We start from the raw sequence: 23,169 nt of genomic DNA, 5'->3' as shown, positions 1-23,169 counted from the left end.
TTGATATTCAAATTATATAGTTATGTAGTAAGGTACCTTCAAAATGAAGTTTGTTAGCAACCAAAAACTCGTCTACCATTAGCAATTGTGAGGTTAGTTTTGAAATATTTAAAAAATATATTGAAAATTATATTTGAATATTTATCAACATTCTAATAACATAATTAATCAGACGCTAAAATGAATATTTCAATATTCCAATATACAAATATACATACAGGGCGAACCTAACTAAAATTTAATAATAATACGTAGATATATATATTTATTGTAGGGTTGTCTTATCAAGAACAATGCCAGTGTTTCTTTTGATGAATGGCTTAGAAAAGATGCGATCAAGGACCATAGAACTTTCCATTTTTGGAAAATATTCTACGGCGAATACTCCTTCTCTTTTATACTTCCAGCCAAAATCCAAAGCATGCAATACGGCGGACCAATTTACGTTCCATGAGTTAATACAGAGGATCAGTTCAACTCAATACAATTATATGTACGGGCTATGTCTTAATCTGAAATAACAAAAATTATATAAATTATTTTTGTTCCTAAAGTAAATACGACATAGTCAGGTAGATCCATTCGGTTGGCTTTGAGTGCTTTTTCTGTGGTTGGAATGCTTAAACCTCTTCTTATCAAGGGGCATACTCAGCCTCCAAAATTAGTTATGTACTTATGTTTTAACTAAAACTTGGACTTAGAAACCGTGCTAAATCCAATAAAAAGAATTAAAAAAATAACAAAAAGTTGTTTGGAGACCCTATGTGTCTATCTTTGTAGACAGTAAATACAACGGTCAGGTCTTTAGTGCATGTACACACTCTTGCGCACTTTCAAAAGAGGCGTTTAAAAATACACTCTACTTTAAGAACTAGCTATATATAAGTGTCCATGCATATGCATGTTCTAACATTAGTCTTGAGCGGCGAGTGATACGATTTTGTAAGGTCCTCTCCTTCTTTAATTTCACACCTCTGATCTCTTAATTTGTGAGAAGGAAGCAACCACTTGAGCAGACGCTTCAAAGGTTTAAAATTTTATTAATTACTAAAACCCAAAGTTCTCAGTGATGGTGAATCGTGGCTATTCAATCACGTTTTTTTCTGCTTTTCTTATAATTCTTCTGGCGATACAACTACACTTTGAGACTACAACAGGAGCTCGACATGCGCCGGTTGTTTCCTGGTCACCACCTGAGCCGCCAAAAGATGATTTTGTGTGGTACCACAAGATCAATCGCTTCAAGAACATCGAACAAGATGCGTTCAGACCAACTCACCAAGGCCCTAGTCAAGGTATCGGACACAAGAATCCTCCTGGAGCGTCTTAAAATACCCATTTCGTTTTGGAGAAATTTACCGCTTTTTCGCTTAGAGTTGGCGTCTGTTTTTTTTTTTAAAAATATTTTGTGTGCCGTTATTACGCTGGGCAAAAGAAACGAAGAAGAAATGCTTACCAGTTTCTTGTGGAGAGGATGCATGAACGTGAATCGAACAAGAAAATAATTTCAGAATTGTTTTTTTTTCTTTTCAAAGTGATACTTCAATTCGTCCTTTACGAGAGGCTATGAAGACATCTCTTAAGCTGCTTATAGTATTTTTGGGGGTGTTTTTGTTCTACGTTGAGACTTGAGATGTCCATTCCTTTTCAGTCGATATGTAGTTATTTTCTCGGTTTAAAATAAAAATAATTGATTGCATTGATCTTTTAGCCACCAAACAGTTAAATGTTTGTTTTAACTATACTATAGGAATTTTGATTTTATAGCTATAAAAAAATTGTAATGAAAATTAGGAATAGTTTCGCATCATATACACAGTGACAAATTATTTACAATTATTATTACGGCCACATTTTGAAAAAGTAAAAATGATCAGAAAACATCGTTTTGACTTCTTATTTTGAGTTTAAGTCTTGTATTTTTTTTTTGAGCAACTAAGTCTTGTATTTTTAACATTGTGTTTTCTTTATTTTACTTTGGTTAGAAATGTGATTGAAAAAAATATATTTAAAATGTGTATTTCCTTTTTGTTTTAGATCCTGATTTGTTGTTTCTTTTGTTTTCTATTTCTCTTGTTAAGTAAAGTTATCAAATAATAATAGCTCAGGTAAACAAATTAACTAAATTTTGATTTTAATTGTTGAAAAAGAAACAAAATATTATTGATAAAATATTAACTGACAGTCTAATACTCATCTAGTTTTTTTCATAAAGATTAAACAGATATATTAGTTTGTATTTATAATTTTTTTGTATAAATATATTTTTACAATAGAACGTAGGCCACTATGTGTAATTATCACACATCTTTATGATATTCGTTTTGTCACAAGTTATTGATGTTACGTTAAAGTTTTTTAAATAAGGTTTCGCGAAGCAATCCATCTCATTGTTTTTAGATTAATTTTTTGAAAAAAATAATTGTCTTTAGATTGTTAAAAATAAAATTGCATACAACGGTTCCCTTTGAGTAAAAACATACGCATATAAGTTCCCAATCCATCTCATTGTTTTGCTCTGCTTGTTGTTGCTTGTTGCTGCTTGCTCTGTTTCTTTTTTTTTTCTTTTCTCTCCTCTTTATCTTGTAATAAGTGGTTATCCACAACTCTGTAAAACGAAAAACCTGGTATAAATCTTGACATTTACATCAAAAAAAACATACGCATATATTTTGAACTAATCATAGCTTTATCATCATATACATTACTCGTTAGCTTCTCTATTTGAATGTAGTAACTTATTAGTATTATTCGATCGAATTTTAAGTTAACAAAGGGTATTTTTTAAAAAGTTATAAGCAGAACCTGTTTTATTAGAAAAGGAAATATTCTCGACAAATTGAGCTGTATCTATACATGGATCACTTGTGTAGATGTTTGAAAGGACTCGTATAACATGAATATCATGTTTTTTTACCAAAAATAAATAAATATCGTGGTTATACAACAAGCATATAAAAATATAAAATGATACATGAACGAGAATTTACCATCAATACTAAAAAGAACACTAGCTAGTAGTTGAATTAATAAAAATATATACATGATAGAGACGGCATATTCACATTTTCAAAAAAGAAGAAGTATTCTGCCAAATACATAATATTTATAGTAAGGGGGTTTTATTATAGGGTAATTTAATAGAAGAAGAAGTAAAAACCTAAGAATTGATATTATTCATTTTGCTGTTTTATTTTTATAGCTAGAATATGGAAACTCTATATGTTTTAATAGTTACTTTTTTTTTGTTCAGCTTTTTTACAGCTCCACTTTTGGTTTATTTAATTTACAAGTTTCTGGTTTCAGTGATTATATTTTATAATTGAGTTATAATGCGATTCAATTATTTTGTTCCTTAATGTTTAAAATGCCAACTTGTTTGTATACCATTTGGTACCTGCTGTTCAATACAACTGGTCATATAAACTAGGGTTGAAAAAGAAGATATTTTAGTTTAACTATCGTGGATCGAGATGGACGTAGGACAACGCTTTTTCTTTGAAGTTGATATAGCAAAAGGTTAGTAATGATATGATACATAAATGGAACTTGTACTAGGTTATTAACAAGTTGGTGCAACTATGTTTTAGTTTAATTACTTGTCAAAAAAATGTTTTAGTTTAATTCTAACAAAAATAGTTTAATTAACAGTAAAACATTTGTGTTAATATTTAGTCAAAAAAACATTTGTGTTAATATAATATTTCAATATGAATATCAAATATTATAAAATTCTGACAAAAAGTTGGTTTCAATATTCTAGTTGTTCATATAGAATGTAAAATTATGTTGTGCACACAAGAATCTTTCTTTTTAAGGGTTTTCTTTTATTTTAGACGCTTTTAACTATAAAAGCACTTCATAGTGCTAATTAGTTCAGTAAGCCCTTGAATCATATTTTGATGTTACCATTTTATAGTATTCTTATCGTATGTTGAAAGGTTTATAATTTTAGTGGACATATTCTTATAGTACGTTGACAGGTTTATAAGAATTAATTTCGATATTTATATCACTAAAATAAACTTACTTTTGGTTACGCATAAAAGAAACTCCAAAACTAAATATGTTTGGAGTGAAGTAATGGAAAAATAACTGATCTGTTATGTTATGAAATTATTCACGATATTGTGTAAACAAATATTTTGAACTTCTTGAAAGCCTGTTCTTCAAAAAAAAAAATATTTTGAACTTCTTTATATCAAAAAAAAAATATATGTTTTGAACTTCTGAAAATTAACACACTATTACACACGAAATAAAGCCCACAAACCGAATCAGAAGGCCTGGAGGACCTACCTGTTAGAGGTAGGCGGCCGACCGTTACAAAAATGTTATCAATTTTTCTGACTTCTTTGTTCAACTGCATAACAGACAATATGCATATGCGTTATATTAAACAAAATTTCTTTTTAATATTTATTTTTAAATAATAAAAAATCGTAATTAATATTAAATAAATTATAAACAATTATTAATTCTTTCATTATAGAATAAAAATAATAGTCCCGTTTATATTCATAATTAAATTAATACATAAACTGATAAATATAAAGTAACTTAATTAATTTATTAAATTTTTTATAAATCATAAAATTAAAGAATAACACACATTCATGAAGTTTACCACATACTTCAATGTATTAAAATAAAATATTAAAGTAAGATATATAAAATAAGAAATAATTACATATTTAAATTTGAGTATTAAAAAATAATTCGATAAAGTATGATACAGGTTGAATGAAGTATATTTTATGTATATAATAATAAAATAATTTTTTACAAATATAAAAATTAAAAATATTTTTACTATAATTTACAGTTTTAAATATAAGTAAAAATAATAATGACAGGGTTTATAAATGATTTATCTTATTTTAAACAAATTCTATTTATTAATTTTAATTTATGTATCTATAAAAAAAATTTAAATAAAAATACATGTATGAAATTTCTAATTTTCAGTAAATAAATTTTTGGGAAAAAAACTAAGCCCATAGATCCGGGTCTGGTAAACACAAGTATAATTATATTAAGTTATTTTCATAAATAACTGAACGGTTTATATATCTGTTGAACCAAAAAAGAAAAAAATTATAATCAAACTAAAACCGAAATTCAAAAAGAAAAACAACCTAAAACCAAAATCAAAAACCAAACATTATATTTAAACATATTGATGAATAAAAAGTTGGGTTAATAAATTTATTGACTAAACCAATCTCAAACATTTAACTAATGAAGAAGATCAATACATAGGATGATGACAAAAAAAAATCTTATCCGTCCTTTGAAAGGGCGGATCAAACTCTAGTGTTTATTATAGTACCCATTGAAATGTGATGGTTAGTGTCAGTCTGAATATGATCATTTGAATCTGATTACCTACTCTTCTGATGGATCTATGAAGCCTATCCAGATGTACAACATGAATGAGAGATTATAAAAAAACATTATGTAGATTTTTGTGTGTGAATATATTTGTGTAGATAAATGATCATGAATACAATCGCATGTACATGATTGTTTGCTGAGAGATACCATGTAGCCATGTCAAAATCATATCAGATTTTATATTATAGTTCTGAGAATAGTGGAGTCAACTTAAACCAAACTATAAATCATGCAGGTTTTGTTGATTTTAGGTGGATATTAGCGAGACAAATCATATTGACATGCGCTATTCTATCAGTTATTGTTAAGAACAAATCTATGAACAATCATTTTGCGATCATCCTTAGAAATTCAACTGCGAACTTCAGGATAGAATCAATTTTTTTTTCTTCTCAAAATTTAAAGTTCCATTGCTTAATGTAATCTTTCTTGGAGAGCCATGATCCTGATAGAGTCACAGATATAGGAAAACTAAAAGAGCCTCAAACTATAAACAGAGTTATTAGATACTGTCGGGCTTAAGTTATATTTTAATCTTATAAAATGGGCCATAAGTCAATTACGGTGTATGCTAGCCCATTAAATCTGAAGCCTGAAACTGTGTCATAATTAGTGTTTTTTGGATTTGAATTTTCCCAATTATCTCTCTCTGAACATCCTAAATTTTTAACTTCCAAGATTCAAGAAAGATGTGAACCAGAAAAGAAAAAAAAAACTGCAGAGAGAAAATTTATAATAAACAATGTTTAAAATGTATGTATTTGAGTAAGAAATATAATAAAATTAATGTATTTGAGTAAGAAATATAATAAAATTTATGTACATATCTACACATGTCCACTATGTTGGCATTACTTGTGTGGGGACTCATTGTTCAATGATCAAGTTTTTAATACTAATAAACAAACAAAGAAACAAACTAATAATGATTCAACAGTAAATAACAATAGATTTTGATTATGAGCGAGGAGGCTGGAGAAGAGAAGACGCCGAAAACAAAGTTGACCAGCTCCTACCTAACGATCGAAGAAGACAAAACCCAAAAACGAATAAAGCTTTGTTCTGTAATAATGGAGAATTGAGAAAGAAAGACGATTTCAAAATTTTCAGAGGAGGAGGGAATGGTGGAAGGTTGGCGAAATGGGTTTCGGGAGGCGACGAATTCGAAGCCTCTGTTCGTGACGATCTACGCGACGGTCATCATCGGAGTCCTCGTCTCTTCCTTCTACGTCTTCTCCGCCATTTACTCTCCCACCAATGCCTCCACCTCCTGGCTCTCTTCTCCTCCTCTCCTCAGTAAGAAGCCAACACCCACTCGCTCTCCTCTCCCTCTGCTTCGAAATCGATTTAAAGTTGAAAACTTTCGTTATGGGTCTGCTTGATTTCGTTAGTATACGTGAGATTTAGGGAGCTTAGGTTCTCTAATTCATTGCTTCTTCTTCTTCTTCTGATCGTGATTCGAGCTCACCGTTGACCTTTTAAACCTCAATGTTCATTTTGCTACAAAGTTTTGACTTTTGTATCACTTTTAGTTGATTCTCATCGTAGCTTTTTGTATCCCTTCACTAATGTACTTGGATCTACATTTACTAGCATGATAAAGTTTTTGTCTTTTTTTTTTTAAAGGTCTAGTTTTTTTTTGCCATTTTAATGTTCATATGGTATTAAGGCTAGATAAGCTTTGCTTGATCATACCATCAATCTCACTAAGCAGCAGAAAGAAGCTTAAAGTTTTCTTGGTTTTATTATATGTAGCTGCTGGCCGAATCCACCAGCTTCCGCAAGAAAACGCAACGTTTCAGACACCAGTTGGACCACCACCACCACCACAACGGGCACTGCCACAGCCATCACCGGAGGAAGATCAAGGCAAATCCTTGGGGGATATCTGGGTGTCTCCTCCTCGAGACAAGAAGATGCCACCTCTTGAGACATTTAAACTGACGAAAGAGTTGTTTGGGGAAAGAGTTAAGGACAATGTCATAATAGTCACCTTTGGGAACTATGCTTTTATGGATTTCATCTTGACTTGGGTTAAACACTTGACTGATTTAGATATCTCCAATCTTCTTGTTGGTGAGTTTTTTTTTTTTTTTTCACTTACTAATAATATCTATGTCTCATTCTGTAGGTTAGTAATTTTTATGTTATGTGGGGATGGATTATTTATAGGTGCGATGGATACAAAGTTATTAGAGGCACTGTACTGGAAAGGCGTTCCGGTGTTTGACATGGGAAGCCATATGAGCACAGTGGATGTTGGCTGGGGCTCCCCTACGTTTCACAAAATGGGAAGAGAGAAAGTTATTCTCATCGACTCTGTCTTGCCTTTTGGTTACGAGCTTCTAATGTGTGACACTGACATGGTCTGGCTCAAGGTACTAATTCAACTCACAATTAAAAAAAACTTCCTTCAAAGACTCTCCTTCTGATAGTTGGTTTATGTGACAGAACCCTCTCCCTTATTTGGCTCGGTACCCGGAAGCTGATGTTTTGACATCAAGCGACCAAGTTGTGCCTACAGTGGTAGATGACAGTTTGGACATATGGCAACAAGTTGGTGCTGCCTACAACATAGGAATATTCCATTGGCGGCCAACAGAATCTGCAAAAAAGTTGGCAAAAGAATGGAAAGAAATGCTGTTAGCAGACGATAAGGTTTGGGATCAAAATGGTTTCAACGAGATTGTTCGGAAACAGCTAGGTCCATCTGTGGATGGTGAGAGTGGACTTTTCTATGCTTATGATGGGAATCTCAAGGTTGGGATTTTGCCGGCTAGCATCTTCTGCAGTGGTCACACTTACTTTGTTCAGGTATCTTTTCTCTCTCTACATGCAAGTTCTTGTTTTTTTTGTGTGGTAGGTTTAAACTCTAATAGTTTACTTCCTCGTTTTTGTATTTGTAAGGCTATGTATCAACAGCTCAGGCTAGAACCATATGCTTTGCATACAACATTCCAGTATGCTGGTACTGAAGGAAAACGCCACAGGCTTCGAGAAGGGATGGTTTTCTTTGATCAACCAGAGTATTACGATGCACCAGGTAAAAAATAAAAAAGACCATTAATCTTGTTGACTGGGAAAAAGCCAAAACCAATGTTGTCACAATGCAGGAGGTTTCATTTCGTTCAAACCATCTATTCCAAAGAGCTTGTTACTAGACGGGAAGCATACAATTGAATCACACTTTACCCTCGTTAACCACCAAGTATGCATATACTAACCTAACATCATCCTTGGTGAGCTATATGTTAATTTGATGATCACCTTCTAATTATTACATCTACCTTTTGGTACATTTTGACAGATGAAACAGATCAGATCAGCTTTAGCCATTGCGTCTCTACTAAACCGTACGCTGGTGAGTTTATTCAACAGGTTAAATGCATATTTAGTGGTGATATTTGATTGGTTCTTACTTACGTTTATCTGGATTTGTCTCTTTTATAATGTTTTCAGGTGATGCCACCAATATGGTGCAGGTTAGATAGGCTTTGGTTTGGACATCCTGGTACTCTTGAGGGATCTATGACCCGGCAACCTTTCATCTGCCCTCTTGATCATGTCTTTGAGGTAACATCGTTGCAGCATGTCAATATTATCATCTGGTTCTTTCTTTCTCTGAAACTGCCTCATAACACTCTGAAGGATTTTCAATTACAGGTCAATATCATGCTAAAGGAGGTACCGGAAGATGAGTTTGGCCCTGGGATTGGTATCAGAGAATACTCTTTCCTAGACAACCCATCATTACCAAAACAAGTAATATCAGAACTTCCTAGATATTGTTCTTTTTTTCTAATCAATCATTTCATAAGTGGCATGTTGTTACAGGTTAAAGAGTCATGGCTTGATGTTCAGCTTTGTCAAGAAGGAAAAGAAGGATGCGAGGCATCGAATATCACAAGCTCCTCTGGGGTTCTCAAGTTCCCAAAGAGAAGCAATGAGGATACGGTAACTAAAGATTTGTTTCGCTGTCTATTGCTATGGGTTGGCTTTTAGCCTCATTGCTTTGTTTTTTTTTTGTGGTCACACCTCAGTTCAAGGCGATTTTCTCTTCCTTCAACGATGTCAAAGTGATCAAGTTCTCTTCAGTTGAAGATGCTTTCGCAGGATTCTCTGACAAGGTATGTAGATCTTTTGAACCGTGAAATACTCAGAAATTTAGAATCTGATCTGAGATAACAATATGTGGTTTGTTGTGTGCAGGGGAGAGAAGAGAGATTCAGAAGACGGGTAAAGAGGTATGTGGGGATATGGTGTTGTGAGGAGAACAAGACTCCGGGGCATATTTACTACGATATGTACTGGGACGAGAAACCTGGTTGGAAACCAGTTCCTCCACAGACACCAGAAGAAGATCATCCTCCTGTCTGATGCTGTGACCACCACCCCGCAAGAGACAGACTCCAAAGAAGCAAGTAGAATCTATACACGGTTTCTTGGGTCACAAGGAGACTTAAAAGAGCTTTTTATTTGTTTTTACGGCCTTTTACTACAGTAAAACTGTTACTATCGTCTGGTTAGTCAATGTATAATCATGTTTTAGGCTTGGACACAAAGATAATAGTTTTTTTTTACCTATATAATTTCTCTCTATTTTATTCCAGCAAATATCTTATTTAGTGGCCCTACTTATTAAAATTTATTAAGTTTTATTTGCTTACTAGGATATGATCCGCGCCTTGCGCGGAGTGAAAAAATTAATAAATTATTTTACGTACGTAATATATTTTAAATTGTTAATATACATGTATAGTATGAATATGTAAAATATGATAAAAGTGAGACAATGATAACACGAATATATGCATTAGAAGATACAAATAACAAACATCATGTCTTATGTTGAAAAGTCGAGGATCGACATATTGGATTAAAATAAGATTACTTTATGGATTTGTATTTGTTTTAAAATATAAGAATCTATCTCAAGTTTGAAATGGGTCATTCACTTGAAACTTATAAGACATAATTGTTGACATAAAATAAATGCTGAATAATATTTTTAAAAACATAAATAAGACATTAAAGTACTATTAATAATAAAACAGAAAAGGAGCGCAAAAAAATAAGAAAAACATTAAAAAAAAAAAATCGCCACTTATAGAAATTAAACTCCATTGTCTGCAATCCTATAAAGAGAACAAACAAAGGTTAGTAGTATGACTATTTACAAATTTAATTAAGAAAGGCATAGAAATTAAATATAATACCTCTTCTTGAAAGCATCGATTTCTGGAACACCGTTTGGTTCAAAAACAACTTTTGAAAATCCATCAATGTTAGTAAGCTTCTTGAAGCGACCTTGCAAAAAAATACAAAAATGTGTTATTATAATTAAAGTATATATAGGGTTGAAATATTATTTTATACAATAAGTATTAAATATTACCATCTCTCCAATTAATTTGCCAATACTGCTAGGATAAGACCTGCGCTTCCTGAATGTTTAATTCAATAAAATGAACAGTTACATGTTTAAGTATTTGTGTGGTGTAATCCAATAATATGCTTCCTGAATGTTTAATTCAATAAAATTATGATCTTCTAAAATCCCGAAAATACTAATATACATTACTCTCACTTGAGAAAACCGGTAAATTAAATTAAGATGTAAACCACTAATCTAACATTTTAATATTGATTTTTTATTTTTTATTATAGAATACAAATTGTGGACCAGAACCAAAAGACTTCTAGATGGTGGAATATTAATTGCATTTTCGTATTGTAAAAATTTAAACCAAAAACGTTAACATTTTAGAGAGAGAGCGAGACACATTAACATTTACATTTTGAATAAATCATGGTCGTAATTATAGAAATAGTTAGCTATCAATCATTAATTTGGTTTCAGTTACCACTACGTTCCATAGATTAGGTCATCAAGAACAAAAATCAGTAATTATAGTCAAAATGTAATGAAAAATCATGCTGTAAATTTGTGACATACCAATGGCAATTGATGTAAATAATCTAGTAATTTAAGGATTAATGCATAGGAAGGCTGAGGTGTATTGTGAGGAAGACACCTATGCAAAATGGCAACATGGTAATAATTCTACTCTTTAAAGGTTGTTCTTTTTAATTGCTCCTCTATTAATACTAAGGGGATATTTCTCTCTAGTCTATTTGGTTTGTGTTTTGAGTGATAGATTTTATTCTTCAACAGACTAAGCTATTTTCAACCACTCAACAGACTAGGCTTGGACACAAAGATGATAGTTTCTTTTTACCTTATATAATTTCTCTCTATTTTTTTGGCATCATATATTTCTCTCTATTTAATTCCAAAATTTATTAAGTTTTATTTGCTTATACTTAAACAGTGATATTTAAATTTTAGTCAATTCTAGTCTATTTGGTTGTTTTGAATGATAGCGTTTATTCTTCAACAGTAACAAAGCTATTCTTTAACAGTAACAAAGCTATTTTCAACTACTCAACAATTCATAAATCCAAACTGATGTTTACATGACCAACATATTGTATATTAGAGAGAACTTCAAACATCTAGTATAAGTTTGTCTATTGTTATGTTCTTTGCTTTTAGAACATGTTGGATTGTAAATTGAGAGAAGAAGTCTTTACATCGTTAATTTTTTGCCATGCGAAATGCGAAGACTGACCATTCTGTCATTATAAACTCTTATCTTTAATTTGTTTCGAATATTAACTTTGAAATAAAATTAATAATGTGTCAAAAAGACAAAAATAAGTTATACTATTTGTCACTAAAGATGTTTGTCTTACCTAGTTTCTGATGCAGAAAATAGTTAATTTTACTTTAAATTTTCATTGTTTTTGTAACATCTTTAAAATCTGTTTAATGAACTTTTTAATGATACAATCGGTTTTAAATTAGCTTTTGAACAAAAAAACTAGCTTTAATAAAATAAAGTAAAAAAAAAGAGAAAAAAAATTGAATGAAGAGACGAACAAAAAAGACCAATGTGATGCGACCGTTCCCTGGGCCTGTCAAAGTCTTATGATTCGTGAGAACCGTAACCCGACCCGTTTAAACCAACACTAGCCAGTTAGAGATAGCCACGTAACCTACTTCCTGGTCACGTAAGAGATCCTCTATCTCTCTCTTTTCTCCGTCACCGGCAAAACACCATGGGCCCTCGCTGCCATCTCTTCTCGAGACCAAATTTCATCGTTACTACTCAAAAGGTGTCTCCGTCAACTCACGGCAAAAGAACATAAACGCCGTCAAGTACCTATTTTTTCTCCACTTATATAAATGACCCACGGTCCGTCTTCTCTCTGTCTCTCCGTCATCTTTCTTTAAAACAAAAACCGGAGCTCCGTACCAGTTCCCGGGTAACCCGCTTACCCGGATTCTCGCCCCGGATTTTGGAATTTATTTTTTTGTCTATTCAAATATTTAAAGGTAGGCGGCTCCAAGAAGAGAATATTGCTGCTCTCTTTCTCCATCTTGATATTTTTTTCATTTGGAGTAACTTTGCTCCAAGAGAGTGACAAATATTTTCAGATTTTTATTTGATTTTGCTCCAAGAAGATGGAATGATCCGGTCAAATAGTTAAGTTCCGTCTGTAATTTCTTCTCCGATTCTTGCTCATCGCTAAACCGAGCTAAGGTATGTATAAAACTTGCATTCTCCTTTGTTGTTATATCTTAATTCACTGTTTCTGAGTCTTGGTTTTCTTTACATTCCATTGTCTTGTTCCATCTCCTGCATTAATGGTGGATCAATTACCTTAAGCCTAGTCCACATTGTAATCAAAGAACCAGAGTTTCCTGGAAAAAATACCATACCACTTGAGTTAAAATTCGTCATTTCAAAAGTTTCATTGGTATTGACTACTATTCATACTTTACTTTTGCTTTTTTACTCGACAGAAATAAAGGAAAACTTGTCGATTTTTTTTTAAAATCTCCAATAAAAAAATAAAAGACATTCATCAATCATCATCATCAATTACGTCGTCCTTTTGCTCCCGCATTTACTACTCTCTGCCCTGTAACGCTGCTAAAATCTCTGTTGCCTTTGATGGGCTATTTATAGGAACAGAGCTCAATAATAGCATCACAAAAGCAAATCCTCTCGAGTAAGTTTTCAGATAAACACGCTTAACCTGCAGACATCTATACAAAAGGTAGGTAGCTACTAGTATAACCTTTCTTCGTAATTCGTGACACACTCCTTTCTTCTCTTAATCTATCTATCTTATTCATTTTTTTTCTTTACATGCATTTAGATTGGTCCTATCATTTTCTTGGTTTTAGCTCTTTCGTTTTTCTTCAAACATGTGACTGTTAAAGATTCCATTTTGTTGCAGTCACGTAAATAAATTCGTGTGTCTCTCTGTCTCTTTCAGTTTTAGATGATGGACACGAGGGGATCAGGAGATATTAACTTTGTTTTTTTTTCATACCACTTATAGAATTATATATTTCTATAAACATATTTATTTTAATTTTCATACCCAAAAATGTTTATTTAAATGTCAGACACTTCGGCTCGCACCTCGCATGAGAAATAAAAAGAGAATATATACAAGGGAATGGGTCTTTGCTTGGTATTGCTGCACAAAAAAGCATTTACACACTCAGTTTGGCCTCTCTATTTAGACCACTTTCTATAGAAAATATTAAAACTAAATTCATTATAATTTTCTTTTGATACCATTGCTTGTCTCTATCATGTTCACATTTCAAAATATTTTTTATTATTCTAGAAAGACTATAGTTTGGATCTATCAGGTGCTGCTTTGGACAATCCTTTGAAATACTTTATTTTTTTCTCTGGGGTCCCTCTCCTCTCTGATCCCCAAGTTAATCTTTGAACACTTTTGTCTTTATCAAGATTATTGCCCCTAATTATGAAACCTTCACTGCTTGTTTTTAATTAATATAACTTGTATCCCTCTCAACTTTATTTGAGTTCCTTGATTTCTTGAAATATTTTCAAGAATATGATTTCTTAATCTTTGTGGGTATGAAAAATTAAAAAATTCTCAACTCATTGTGTCGAGTATAAATTTTTAAACAATATAACTCTCTTCTATGTTCATGTAATGTTTTCACCAACTTTTTGCTTATCTGATGAATTAATTAAGCACTACTCTTATTGATATTGTATTGTAGGTTACTATTTTCTAGCATTACTTAACATTTCATTTCTTCCTTTCTTTTATACATATATATTGTCCTTATTATGAGCAGTGGTTTTAGTTGTATTGTTTTGTAACACTCTATTTACCTGGTGTATAGAGAGCTTAAAGGGCAGAGCGCATAAAGAAGAGTGCAAAGATGTTTACTTGCATAAACTGCACAAAAACATCAGACAGAGACGATGAAGACGAAGATGGAGCGCGTGGGAGCACCACTCCCAACACTAAAGAAGCCGTTAAAAGCCTAACTACACAGGTCTTTCTCTCTTTATCTTTCTCAAGATCTATTCTTACGCCCTCTTTTGTCACTTTATCTTTGCTGCTTCTTTTTAATTGCTTTGGTCCTTAACACTGTTTAACTATTGTAGTGAAAAAAATAAAGTGTTTTCAAAATCCTTTTTCTTTTAAGAGATATTAAACAGTTCAAATTAGGATACTATCAAGTACAAAAGTATAGAGTTTTCAGTTCACAAGATAGTTAGAGGTGTTACTGTTGTTAAGGCTGCAGGTTACAGACAAAATAGAGGATCTTTTAGACAAGATCTTATCCTGATGCTACATCACTTCCCCCCCCCCTCCCTGGAGCCTCTTACACAGCTCTCTTTAATAGATAGTGTCAGTGTTTTTTCTCCTCTATATGTGACTTGACATAAAAGGAAGCAACAATTAGTACAATAATTAAAATAAATCTAGTAAAATCTCAGAACTATGCATTCAAGGATTACGGCTGACGATTTGTGTGGATGATGTTGTTATCAAAATTGATTTCGAAAAAGGTTAATGAAGTCACGCCTAGTTGTAACATGATTTTTGCTTGTTATTGAAGATTGATCTTATATACTTTCCTATAACAAACAATCTCTAGTGGATTCTTATCTAGACATGAGAAAAAAGAAAGAATTTTGTGGTGGGGCAACTATATAGTATAAATCAAAAGAACACAAAGAAAAGAAAAAAAAAACAGAGAAGTGTTATGATTATGTTTCTATTCATGGAGAAGACAAGATGAACTATATTATATGTTTCAAATTATTATCAGATCTCATCTCCTAGCTTTATTGATGCTCTTTTTATGAATGATTATAGTAAGACTCCTTTTTTTTCCTTAGTTGGCATAAAGAAAATGATAAATCTTCTCGACGCATTTTTTTCATGGCAGAAGACTTTGCTTTAACTGTTTTGTTACATGTTCTGTCCAAATATATTAAATGTGGTGGTCCTGGTACTATGTTATGTGTTTTAGGATTTTACTTTAGCTCACTTCCTGTGTATGAATGAATGCTATGCAGATTAAAGATATGGCGTCAAAATTCTCTGGTGCTTCTAAACAATCCAAGCCACCATCTGGCTCCTCAAGCAGCAATTTGAGGAGAGAGATTAGAAAGTATCCGGATTTCGACGCTGCATCGGATAGTGTTCCATACCCTTATATGGGTGGTGGTGGAAGCACGAGTTCAACTCCTGCTTGGGACTTCACAAGCTCCTCCCATAATCAAGGAGGACGGGCAGACTCAAGATTCACATCGATGTATGGCGGCGGTGAACGTGAATCCATCTCTGCTCAGTCGTGTGATGTGGTGCTAGAAGATGATGAGCCAAAGGAGTGGATGGCTCAAGTAGAGCCTGGTGTTCACATTACATTCGTCTCACTTCCCAGTGGAGGAAATGATCTTAAACGGATACGTTTCAGGTATTTGAAAGCCATGAAATGAGTTTGATATTTCACTTCATGAAATGAAAATGAAGTTAATACTTTACTTGTGTCTTTGCTGTAGCCGGGAGGTGTTTGACAAGTGGCAGGCTCAGAGGTGGTGGGGTGAGAACTACGACAGAATAGTTGAGCTTTACAATGTTCAGAGATTTAACCGTCAAGCCCTTCAAACCCCTGGTAGATCCGAAGATCAGGTAAAAAAAATCATCATTCTCTAGAGATTACATTCGTTGTTAATGAGTAATCAATCACAACTTGTTAACTTCATGTTTTGTAACCTCTTTCAGTCGCAGAGAGATTCAACATACACAAGAATAGAATCAGCAAGAGAAAGCAGAGACTGGACTCCAAGACACAACTACAGACCTCCAGGAGGAAGCGGCAGCATCCCACATCACTTCTATGGACCACCAATGGACGCAGCAAGAATCACCACCTCATCTAGGGACGACCCGCCTTCTGTCAGTAACGCTAGTGAAATGCAAGCTGAGTGGGTCGAAGAAGACGAGCCTGGGGTTCACATTACCATCAGACAGTTACCTGACGGAACCAGAGAGCTACGCCGTGTCAGATTCAGGTAAACTTAATCTCTCTTAGTTAGTAACTTGATAGCCAAGTAACCGATCTCTTTATCGTTTGTAGTCGGGAACGGTTTGGTGAAGTGCATGCAAAGACATGGTGGGAGCAGAACAGAGACAGGATACAAACACAATACCTCTAAGGCGGGGAAAGTGAGAGAGGGAGACCAATGTTTAATCTTCTTTAACAAAACATCGGTATACAGAAAACAGAATGTGATATGAACACAAGATGAGAAGAAATTTTTGTTTTTAGAGGCTTGTAGTTTTAGTTTAGTTCTCGGCGTTTTGACAGATATGTAATTTTCAGACAGATGAGATGAGGTTTTTATTTTATTGATTCATTCAAAATTGATAGATTGTTTTCTATTCTTCTTTTTGGTACTAGGGTTTTAACAGCTAGCTTTGAATCTGTAATAGCTTCAAGTCGTCAACTAAGGCTATGATCTTAGTCTTGCTAATAGACAAAATGGGAGATAAAAATGTAATCTATGCTGTTAAGGTAGCTTGGATCGGAAGGAAACTTGTGTTGTTTGTGATGCAAGCTACAATGAGAATTGCGGTTTGAACTCTGTTGCTACTTCGATTCCATGAGTTGAACCGGCTAGGGTATTAAACGAAGTAACAACATCAGTATTTGAAGGCAAACACTTTAAGGATAAAGTTCATGTCAACTGTTATTTGAAAGAAGCAAACACTTTAAGGATAAAAAAAAAAGAATCTTAAATTCAAGAATAGCTTAAAATCTGTTTAAGAGAATTACAATAGAGAAAAAGATTATGAACAGATAGAAGGTTTTGGCTTAACCTAATGATGTGGAGTTCAGAAGTTTCAACTTGAAATATAGAAAAACACGCATGGGTCTACCCATTGGTTTTGCCTAACTCGTTAGCATCTCAAGAAGAAAGCAGCATATTAAGATTTGAAAGATTGTGGTAACATCGTGGTGATAGAGACCTAAAACCAAAAGTGGCCCAAAACTATGATATGATAAACTGGAACTCCCACATTGGTTATTATCAAAAAAGTGATTTAATATATAAAGGTGTAAATCCATCTATCTGATTGTCAATTGATGGTAGTAGTTCTCTCGGCTCACACCCGTTGGTTATTCTACACTTATCAATTGACCTTTTGAAATAATTTAAAAATTTATGAAAATATTTTTTTCATATTTTAGTATAAATACTAGTAAAACATTTTTTTTAAAAAAAATTACTCTAAACTTTCTAAAGAATATTAAAATGTAGTTGATGCAGTTAAGGAAACTGGGAATTGGAGGAAACTTGTGATGCAAGGTAATGTGTGTACTGTGAACATCAGCCTATAGATGAAACGAAATAATAGATTAAGCATGTGGTGTTCAGGCGCGCTGAGGGAAGGCGAGAACCGACGGTTGGGATTGCATTGGCTACTCGGCGATGGTTTGGTCACAGAGACATCAGATTCTATAATCTACTATTATTGAAAATATTTTAAATTGTGGAGTTTTGAAGTTTATAAGTGATTTTAGGTATTTTGGTGGAGTTTTTAGTTTAAAAAAAAATAAAACCCAAATTTCATGGTTTTAGGTGATATCTAGAGTAATTTAACAAAAATCACATAAATCTCTACAACTTATTGAAATCATCAAAAACTTCATTAAAAATCAAATCACATCAAACTTAAATTGAATACACCTCTATATGTTTAACTGTTAAGATCTAGGATTTAAATTTGCATTATTTTGTTAATGTAAAAATTAAAATAGTATATATTAGTTTTACATTTTAGTATAAGCATAGTTATTATTTACCATATGCAGTGCATAAAAAAGGAAGTGATTTTTTTGTTCATTTGTTTCCTTTTTAAAAGATTTTTCCATTCTGGTTCAAATATATAGTTAGTATTTACCATATTCAATGGCATAAAAGGAAGTGAATTATATTTAAGATTTATTCCCTTTTAACAAAATTTTTCCAATCTAGTTTTAAGTATGTATCTATTTAATTTTGAATTTGGAAAATATTATATTTCAGTCTCTATATAACAAGATTGTAGGTCGTAAACCTTTGGCATACCTTTACATCCTAATCTCTCATCTTGGCTTTCGTATTTACGTTTTCACCCGCCGTAAAATATGGACCTCCAAGAATCACTACGAAAGCAAAACGAGATCGTTCTGAGCTTTACTAAGCACGTGATCGCCGCCACTTCCGGAGAAACCTCGAACCTAGTGTTTTTTTTTTTTTTTTTTTGAATGAATGTTAAATTCTTATTCAAAAAAACCTTTGGAACATTTACAAATGCTTCCTTATGCTGAATTACAATTTAAATAAAAAGACTCATCTAATGCTTTTCAATAAATTGTTCTCATAAGTCTAGTCTCATTGAGAACCAGAGCTTCAACCCATCTTCCATTCGATTATCCTCAGCTCTCTTGATAGAAGAAAACCTGTTACGGACTACTTTATCAATCATTCTACTCATTGTGCTGTGAGGCTTTGAAGCTTCTCCATGTCTTCTCCCATTTCTTTCCAACCATAACCCATGTATAGTGGCTTGAAACACATACTTTAGAATAAAATCTCTTGTAGTTTTCTGATCTGTAGATATCAGAGCAACTACATCCTCCCAAACATATGAATACTCCTCACCCATAAGCTTCCCAACAAGATTCTTCCAAACAGCTTCAGAGTACTCACATTCAAAATACATGTGATTTCTAGTTTCCATCTCCTCATCGCAAAAAGAACACCCAGTATTGAAGTTTCCTCCCCAGCTTAACATCCTATCTCCCGTGGATAACCTATTATGATTAGCCAGCCACGCAAGGAAAGAAAATTTAGGTGTGGCATAAGTGAACCAAACATCCTTGCTCCAATTACATACTTCACTTTGTCTTCTCAAAATATTCCAAGTGTGTCTGGTTGAGAATTTACTTTTGTAAACATCTTCCTTCTGTTTCCAAAGACCAACATCATCTGCACTGGAAATATTCGCCATACATTTCAATATCACTTCTTCAATCAAGTTCAGTGTTGGTTCTCTATGCCTTCGTCTACGGTGCATCCTCATTGCCTCCTCAACAGTTGCTTCTCTATCAATACCCATACTCATATAGCCTCTCTCCCCCACAAGGTCAATGATACATCCAAGTTCAGACCAGGACTCATGCCAGAACAGAGCTTGCCTTCCACTATTTATCTTCACTTTGTAGAATGATTTCGCCATCTGTCTATACTTAAGAATCTTTCCCCACATCCATGAACCGGCTTGAGATTTTTCTTTAACTGTCCAGAAAGATGCTTTACGAATCAGATAAACTTGGATCCACTGAACCCATAAAGAGTTTTTTGATGTCAAAATTCTCCAAAGTAGCTTCAAGCAACTGACATTGTTAGCTTCTTTCAGTGGTCTTATGCCTAAGCCTCCTTCTATTTTCGGCTTACAAACTTCCGACCAAGCTATCTTTGCTTTCTTTGGATTAAGCGCAGGGCCTGACCATAGAAAAGCAGAGCAAATTTTTTCTATCTCCCGGAGACAAGAAGCAGGAAGTCTGAACGCAGCCAACCAAAAATTTGCCAAGCTCGTGATTACTGAGTTTAGAAGTTGTAATCTACCACCAAAGGATAAAAACCTTCCTGTCCATGTACTAATCCTTGATCTTATCTTCTCTATCAAGGGCAGAAAGTCACTTACAGTCATTCTTTTAGTTAGCAGTGGCAGCCCAAGATAACGAACCGGGAGCTGACCTTTATCAAATGGGAAGGCCATGATTTCATCATGATGTCGTGTAGCAATTCCAGCCATATAGAGTGTTGATTTCTCCAGATTTATTTTAAGCCCCGATGCTCTTTCAAACCCATCAAACACTGCTAGAATTCCCTCCAGTGATCTCTTTGATCCATCAGCAAATATCATGAGATCATCTGCAAAACATAAGTGTGTCAAACTTATATTTTTGCATCTCGGGTGATATCCAATAAGCCTCTTCTCTGCTGCTTCATCAATGAGTTTTAATAGCACGTTCATGCAGAGAACAAAGAGATATGGCGACAAAGAACAACCTTGTCGAAGACCTCTTGTGCTCTGGAAATAACCTGCTAGCTCCCCATTCACTTGGACAGAGAATGAAGCAGTGCTAATACAAAGATTTATCCAGTGGATGAACTTTTCTGGAAAACCAAGAGCACGCAGAGTGTTGAGCAGGAATGACCATTGAACCGAATCAAAAGCTTTTGATATGTCAATCTTCATACAGCACCGTGTTGAGATCTCTTCCTTGTGGTAATCTTTAACCAACTCCGTCGCAAGTAACAGATTTTCCATTAGAAGTCGATCACTGATGAATGCTGACTGGTTGAGAGCAATGATCTGAGGCAAGACTCCTTTCAATCTATTCGCCAATATCTTTGAGATAGCCTTATACAGCACATTGCAACAAGATATAGGACGATAATCCTTCATCTCTTCTGCTATTTCTTTTTTCGGAATCAAAGAAAGAATTGTAGAATTAAGCCCTTTCGGTAGAAAACCCTTCACCAAAAATGACTGTATGGCTATCGTCACATCTTTACCAACAAACTCCCAAGCTGATCTGAAAAATTCACTCGTATAGCCATCAGGCCCCGGAGATTTATCAGAAGGCATACTGAAAAAGACTTTCCTTACTTCCTCTCTTGTTACCTCTTTCTCCAGTTTCACCCTCTCTGTTTCACTGCAATGTATTTCAAGAGTTCTTGTAACCTATCTACAGATATCCCCTCATACTCCTGAGGCTTGTAATTTAGGAACTCAGAAAAATATCTCACCGCTACATTCTTTATCTCCTCACCCACGATCACTGTGCCATTCGGTCCTTTTAGTTCATTTATAGCGTTTCGAACCTGCCTCAACTTCACTGCGTTATGGAAAGCTTTGGTGTTGTGATCTCCTACATTGAGCCAATGTAACTTTGATCTCTGCTTGAAGAACTCCTCCTCTATATCAGCTAACCTCTGCCATCTTCGGTAAGCTATTGCCTCTTCTCTTATTTTCTCCTCTGTAGGATTCTCCATTGTTTGCTTCTGTTTCTCACAAAGAGTCTCAAAGGCTTCCTTTACTCGTCTTGGTAAGTTTCCTAGCTTCCTTTTACTCAACTCCCTAATAGGATACTTCAGAGCTTTTAGCTTTTTTGTGAGACGATGTAATGCTGATGTTGATAAGAACAATGATGGAGTATCTCTCCAATAGTTCTTAATCAACTCCGAAAATTCTGGCATCTTCCCAATAACATTTGTGAATTTAAACGGACGCCTCTTCTGCTCTTCCTCTCTCTTTATTTGTGTTCTACTTCTCAAGTGATCCGAGCATCCACCAGAATCAAACACACTATAAGCTTGAGTTAACTTGTGAACCCAAACCTCATTTACTAAGACTCGGTCAAGCTTCTTACAGATAAGCCCTGTCTCCCTCTTGTTACACCAGGTAAATAACGGCCCCTGGCTGCTGATATCAGATAAGTAACAGTGCCTAGCAACTTTCTGAAACTCCCGCATCCCCTCTGATATACTAGGATCATTCTCATAACCTGAATGCTCAAACCCTTCTAGCACTTCATTAAAATCACCCATAATAATCCATGCTTTATCTCTAAAGATTGGAGAATCATGATGATTACACATATCCTCCCATAGTTCTCTCCTTTCCTCCTTAGTATTTCTTGCATAGACAAAAGAGCAATAAAACTCCTCCTCCATTCCTTGTATCTTCACCGAAACTGTAATGATCTGATCACTTTTAAAAATCGGTGTTAACCTCACGTTTGACTTCCATACAACCCAAATCCTTCCCAATGCATTGTGTTCATAGTTTGACATAAACTCCCAATCTCTGAACACTGCCGACACAATTTTACTAGCCTTCCTCTCCTTCACCCTTGTCTCCAATAAACAACCAAAACTCAAATTACTACTATGCACCCATCTACTCATCACTGAATGCTTCGTTGGTTTGTTAAACCCTCTTACATTCCATGAGAAGCTTGCCATTAATGATTATTTCTTCGAGTACTTTTCTTTCTCACATTACTTGGCCCTGCGGCTTTTGCAATCTGAGCTCCTTCAGAAAGTACCATGTGTCTATCCTTAGAACCCCTTGGTAAGCTTTGTCGCGGAATATATACCTCTTCCTGCGTCTCACTCTTCTCATCTTGATCCTCCATACTAACTTCAACCTCATCACCCTCCAGAGTTTCATCATCTTCCACCACCTTCTTTCCATTTTCCTCACTAACCTCCTCAACTTGCTCTTTTTCTTCTTCCTCAAGAACACTCAAAGCAGAATAACGTGAAGGGGTAGCTATATGGACTTCTCCAT

General features: G+C 34.0%; 3 protein-coding genes and 1 long non-coding RNA gene across 7 annotated transcripts; 3 read left to right on the top strand and 1 right to left on the bottom strand.

Moving 5' to 3' along the window:
* Window positions 1–1,060: 1,060 nt before the first annotated feature.
* LOC108808757 (precursor of CEP4-like) lies at window positions 1,061–1,330 on the top strand. Its single transcript, XM_018580860.2, has one exon. The coding sequence runs from the start codon at window positions 1,070–1,072 to the stop codon at window positions 1,328–1,330; it is 261 nt and encodes an 86-aa protein (XP_018436362.1). The 5' UTR covers window positions 1,061–1,069.
* A 5,006-nt stretch (window positions 1,331–6,336) lies between these two features.
* LOC108813525 (arabinosyltransferase XEG113) lies at window positions 6,337–10,022 on the top strand. The gene is made up of 12 exons (XM_018586108.2): window positions 6,337–6,693; window positions 7,153–7,473; window positions 7,570–7,775; window positions 7,849–8,211; window positions 8,305–8,440; window positions 8,511–8,605; window positions 8,705–8,758; window positions 8,857–8,970; window positions 9,061–9,159; window positions 9,232–9,351; window positions 9,438–9,524; window positions 9,607–10,022. The coding sequence occupies exons 1-12, from the start codon at window positions 6,519–6,521 to the stop codon at window positions 9,772–9,774; spliced, it is 1,938 nt and encodes a 645-aa protein (XP_018441610.1). The 5' UTR covers window positions 6,337–6,518; the 3' UTR covers window positions 9,775–10,022.
* A 324-nt stretch (window positions 10,023–10,346) lies between these two features.
* Window positions 10,347–11,488, bottom strand: LOC108811295 (uncharacterized). The gene is made up of 3 exons (XR_001943271.2): window positions 10,793–11,488; window positions 10,614–10,704; window positions 10,347–10,532 (listed from the first exon to the last, which is right to left on the bottom strand). It is a non-coding gene; the product is annotated as an uncharacterized LOC108811295 (long non-coding RNA).
* Window positions 11,489–12,528: 1,040 nt separating this feature from the next.
* LOC108812110 (protein Brevis radix-like 1) lies at window positions 12,529–17,182 on the top strand. 4 transcript variants are annotated; one of them, XM_056989825.1, is made up of 8 exons: window positions 12,530–12,796; window positions 12,926–13,004; window positions 13,434–13,524; window positions 14,644–14,797; window positions 15,831–16,231; window positions 16,317–16,446; window positions 16,540–16,829; window positions 16,895–17,182. In XM_056989825.1, the coding sequence occupies exons 4-8, from the start codon at window positions 14,681–14,683 to the stop codon at window positions 16,971–16,973; spliced, it is 1,017 nt and encodes a 338-aa protein (XP_056845805.1). In that variant the 5' UTR covers window positions 12,530–12,796; window positions 12,926–13,004; window positions 13,434–13,524; window positions 14,644–14,680; the 3' UTR covers window positions 16,974–17,182. The 4 variants fall into 4 exon arrangements, with proteins under 4 accessions (XP_018439780.1, XP_056845805.1, XP_056845804.1 ...); XM_056989824.1 differs by having other exon boundaries at window positions 12,530–13,004; XM_056989826.1 differs by lacking the exons at window positions 12,530–12,796; window positions 12,926–13,004 and adding an exon at window positions 13,203–13,221 and having other exon boundaries at window positions 14,642–14,797.
* Window positions 17,183–23,169: the final 5,987 nt, after the last annotated feature.

This window comes from Raphanus sativus, chromosome 6 (assembly GCF_000801105.2).
Source record: "Raphanus sativus cultivar WK10039 chromosome 6, ASM80110v3, whole genome shotgun sequence".
Taxonomy (NCBI): domain Eukaryota; kingdom Viridiplantae; phylum Streptophyta; class Magnoliopsida; order Brassicales; family Brassicaceae; genus Raphanus; species Raphanus sativus.
The sequence above is the reverse complement of the archived record's forward strand: the minus strand, read 5'-3'. Positions and strand labels throughout refer to the sequence as shown.

Bases quoted from the DNA above. Each gene is read 5' to 3' on its own strand.
- LOC108808757 (XM_018580860.2), top strand. From the start codon at position 1,070: ATGGTGAATCGTGGCTATTCAATCACGTTTTTTTCTGCTTTTCTTATA.
- LOC108813525 (XM_018586108.2), top strand. From the start codon at position 6,519: ATGGTGGAAGGTTGGCGAAATGGGTTTCGGGAGGCGACGAATTCGAAG. The intron at 8,606-8,704 runs GTATGCATATAC...ACATTTTGACAG, and splicing joins TTACCCTCGTTAACCACCAA to ATGAAACAGATCAGATCAGC. The intron at 9,352-9,437 runs GTAACTAAAGAT...GTCACACCTCAG, and splicing joins AGAGAAGCAATGAGGATACG to TTCAAGGCGATTTTCTCTTC.
- LOC108812110 (XM_018584278.2), top strand. From the start codon at position 14,681: ATGTTTACTTGCATAAACTGCACAAAAACATCAGACAGAGACGATGAA. The intron at 14,798-15,830 runs GTCTTTCTCTCT...AATGCTATGCAG, and splicing joins TTAAAAGCCTAACTACACAG to ATTAAAGATATGGCGTCAAA. The intron at 16,447-16,539 runs GTAAAAAAAATC...AACCTCTTTCAG, and splicing joins CTGGTAGATCCGAAGATCAG to TCGCAGAGAGATTCAACATA.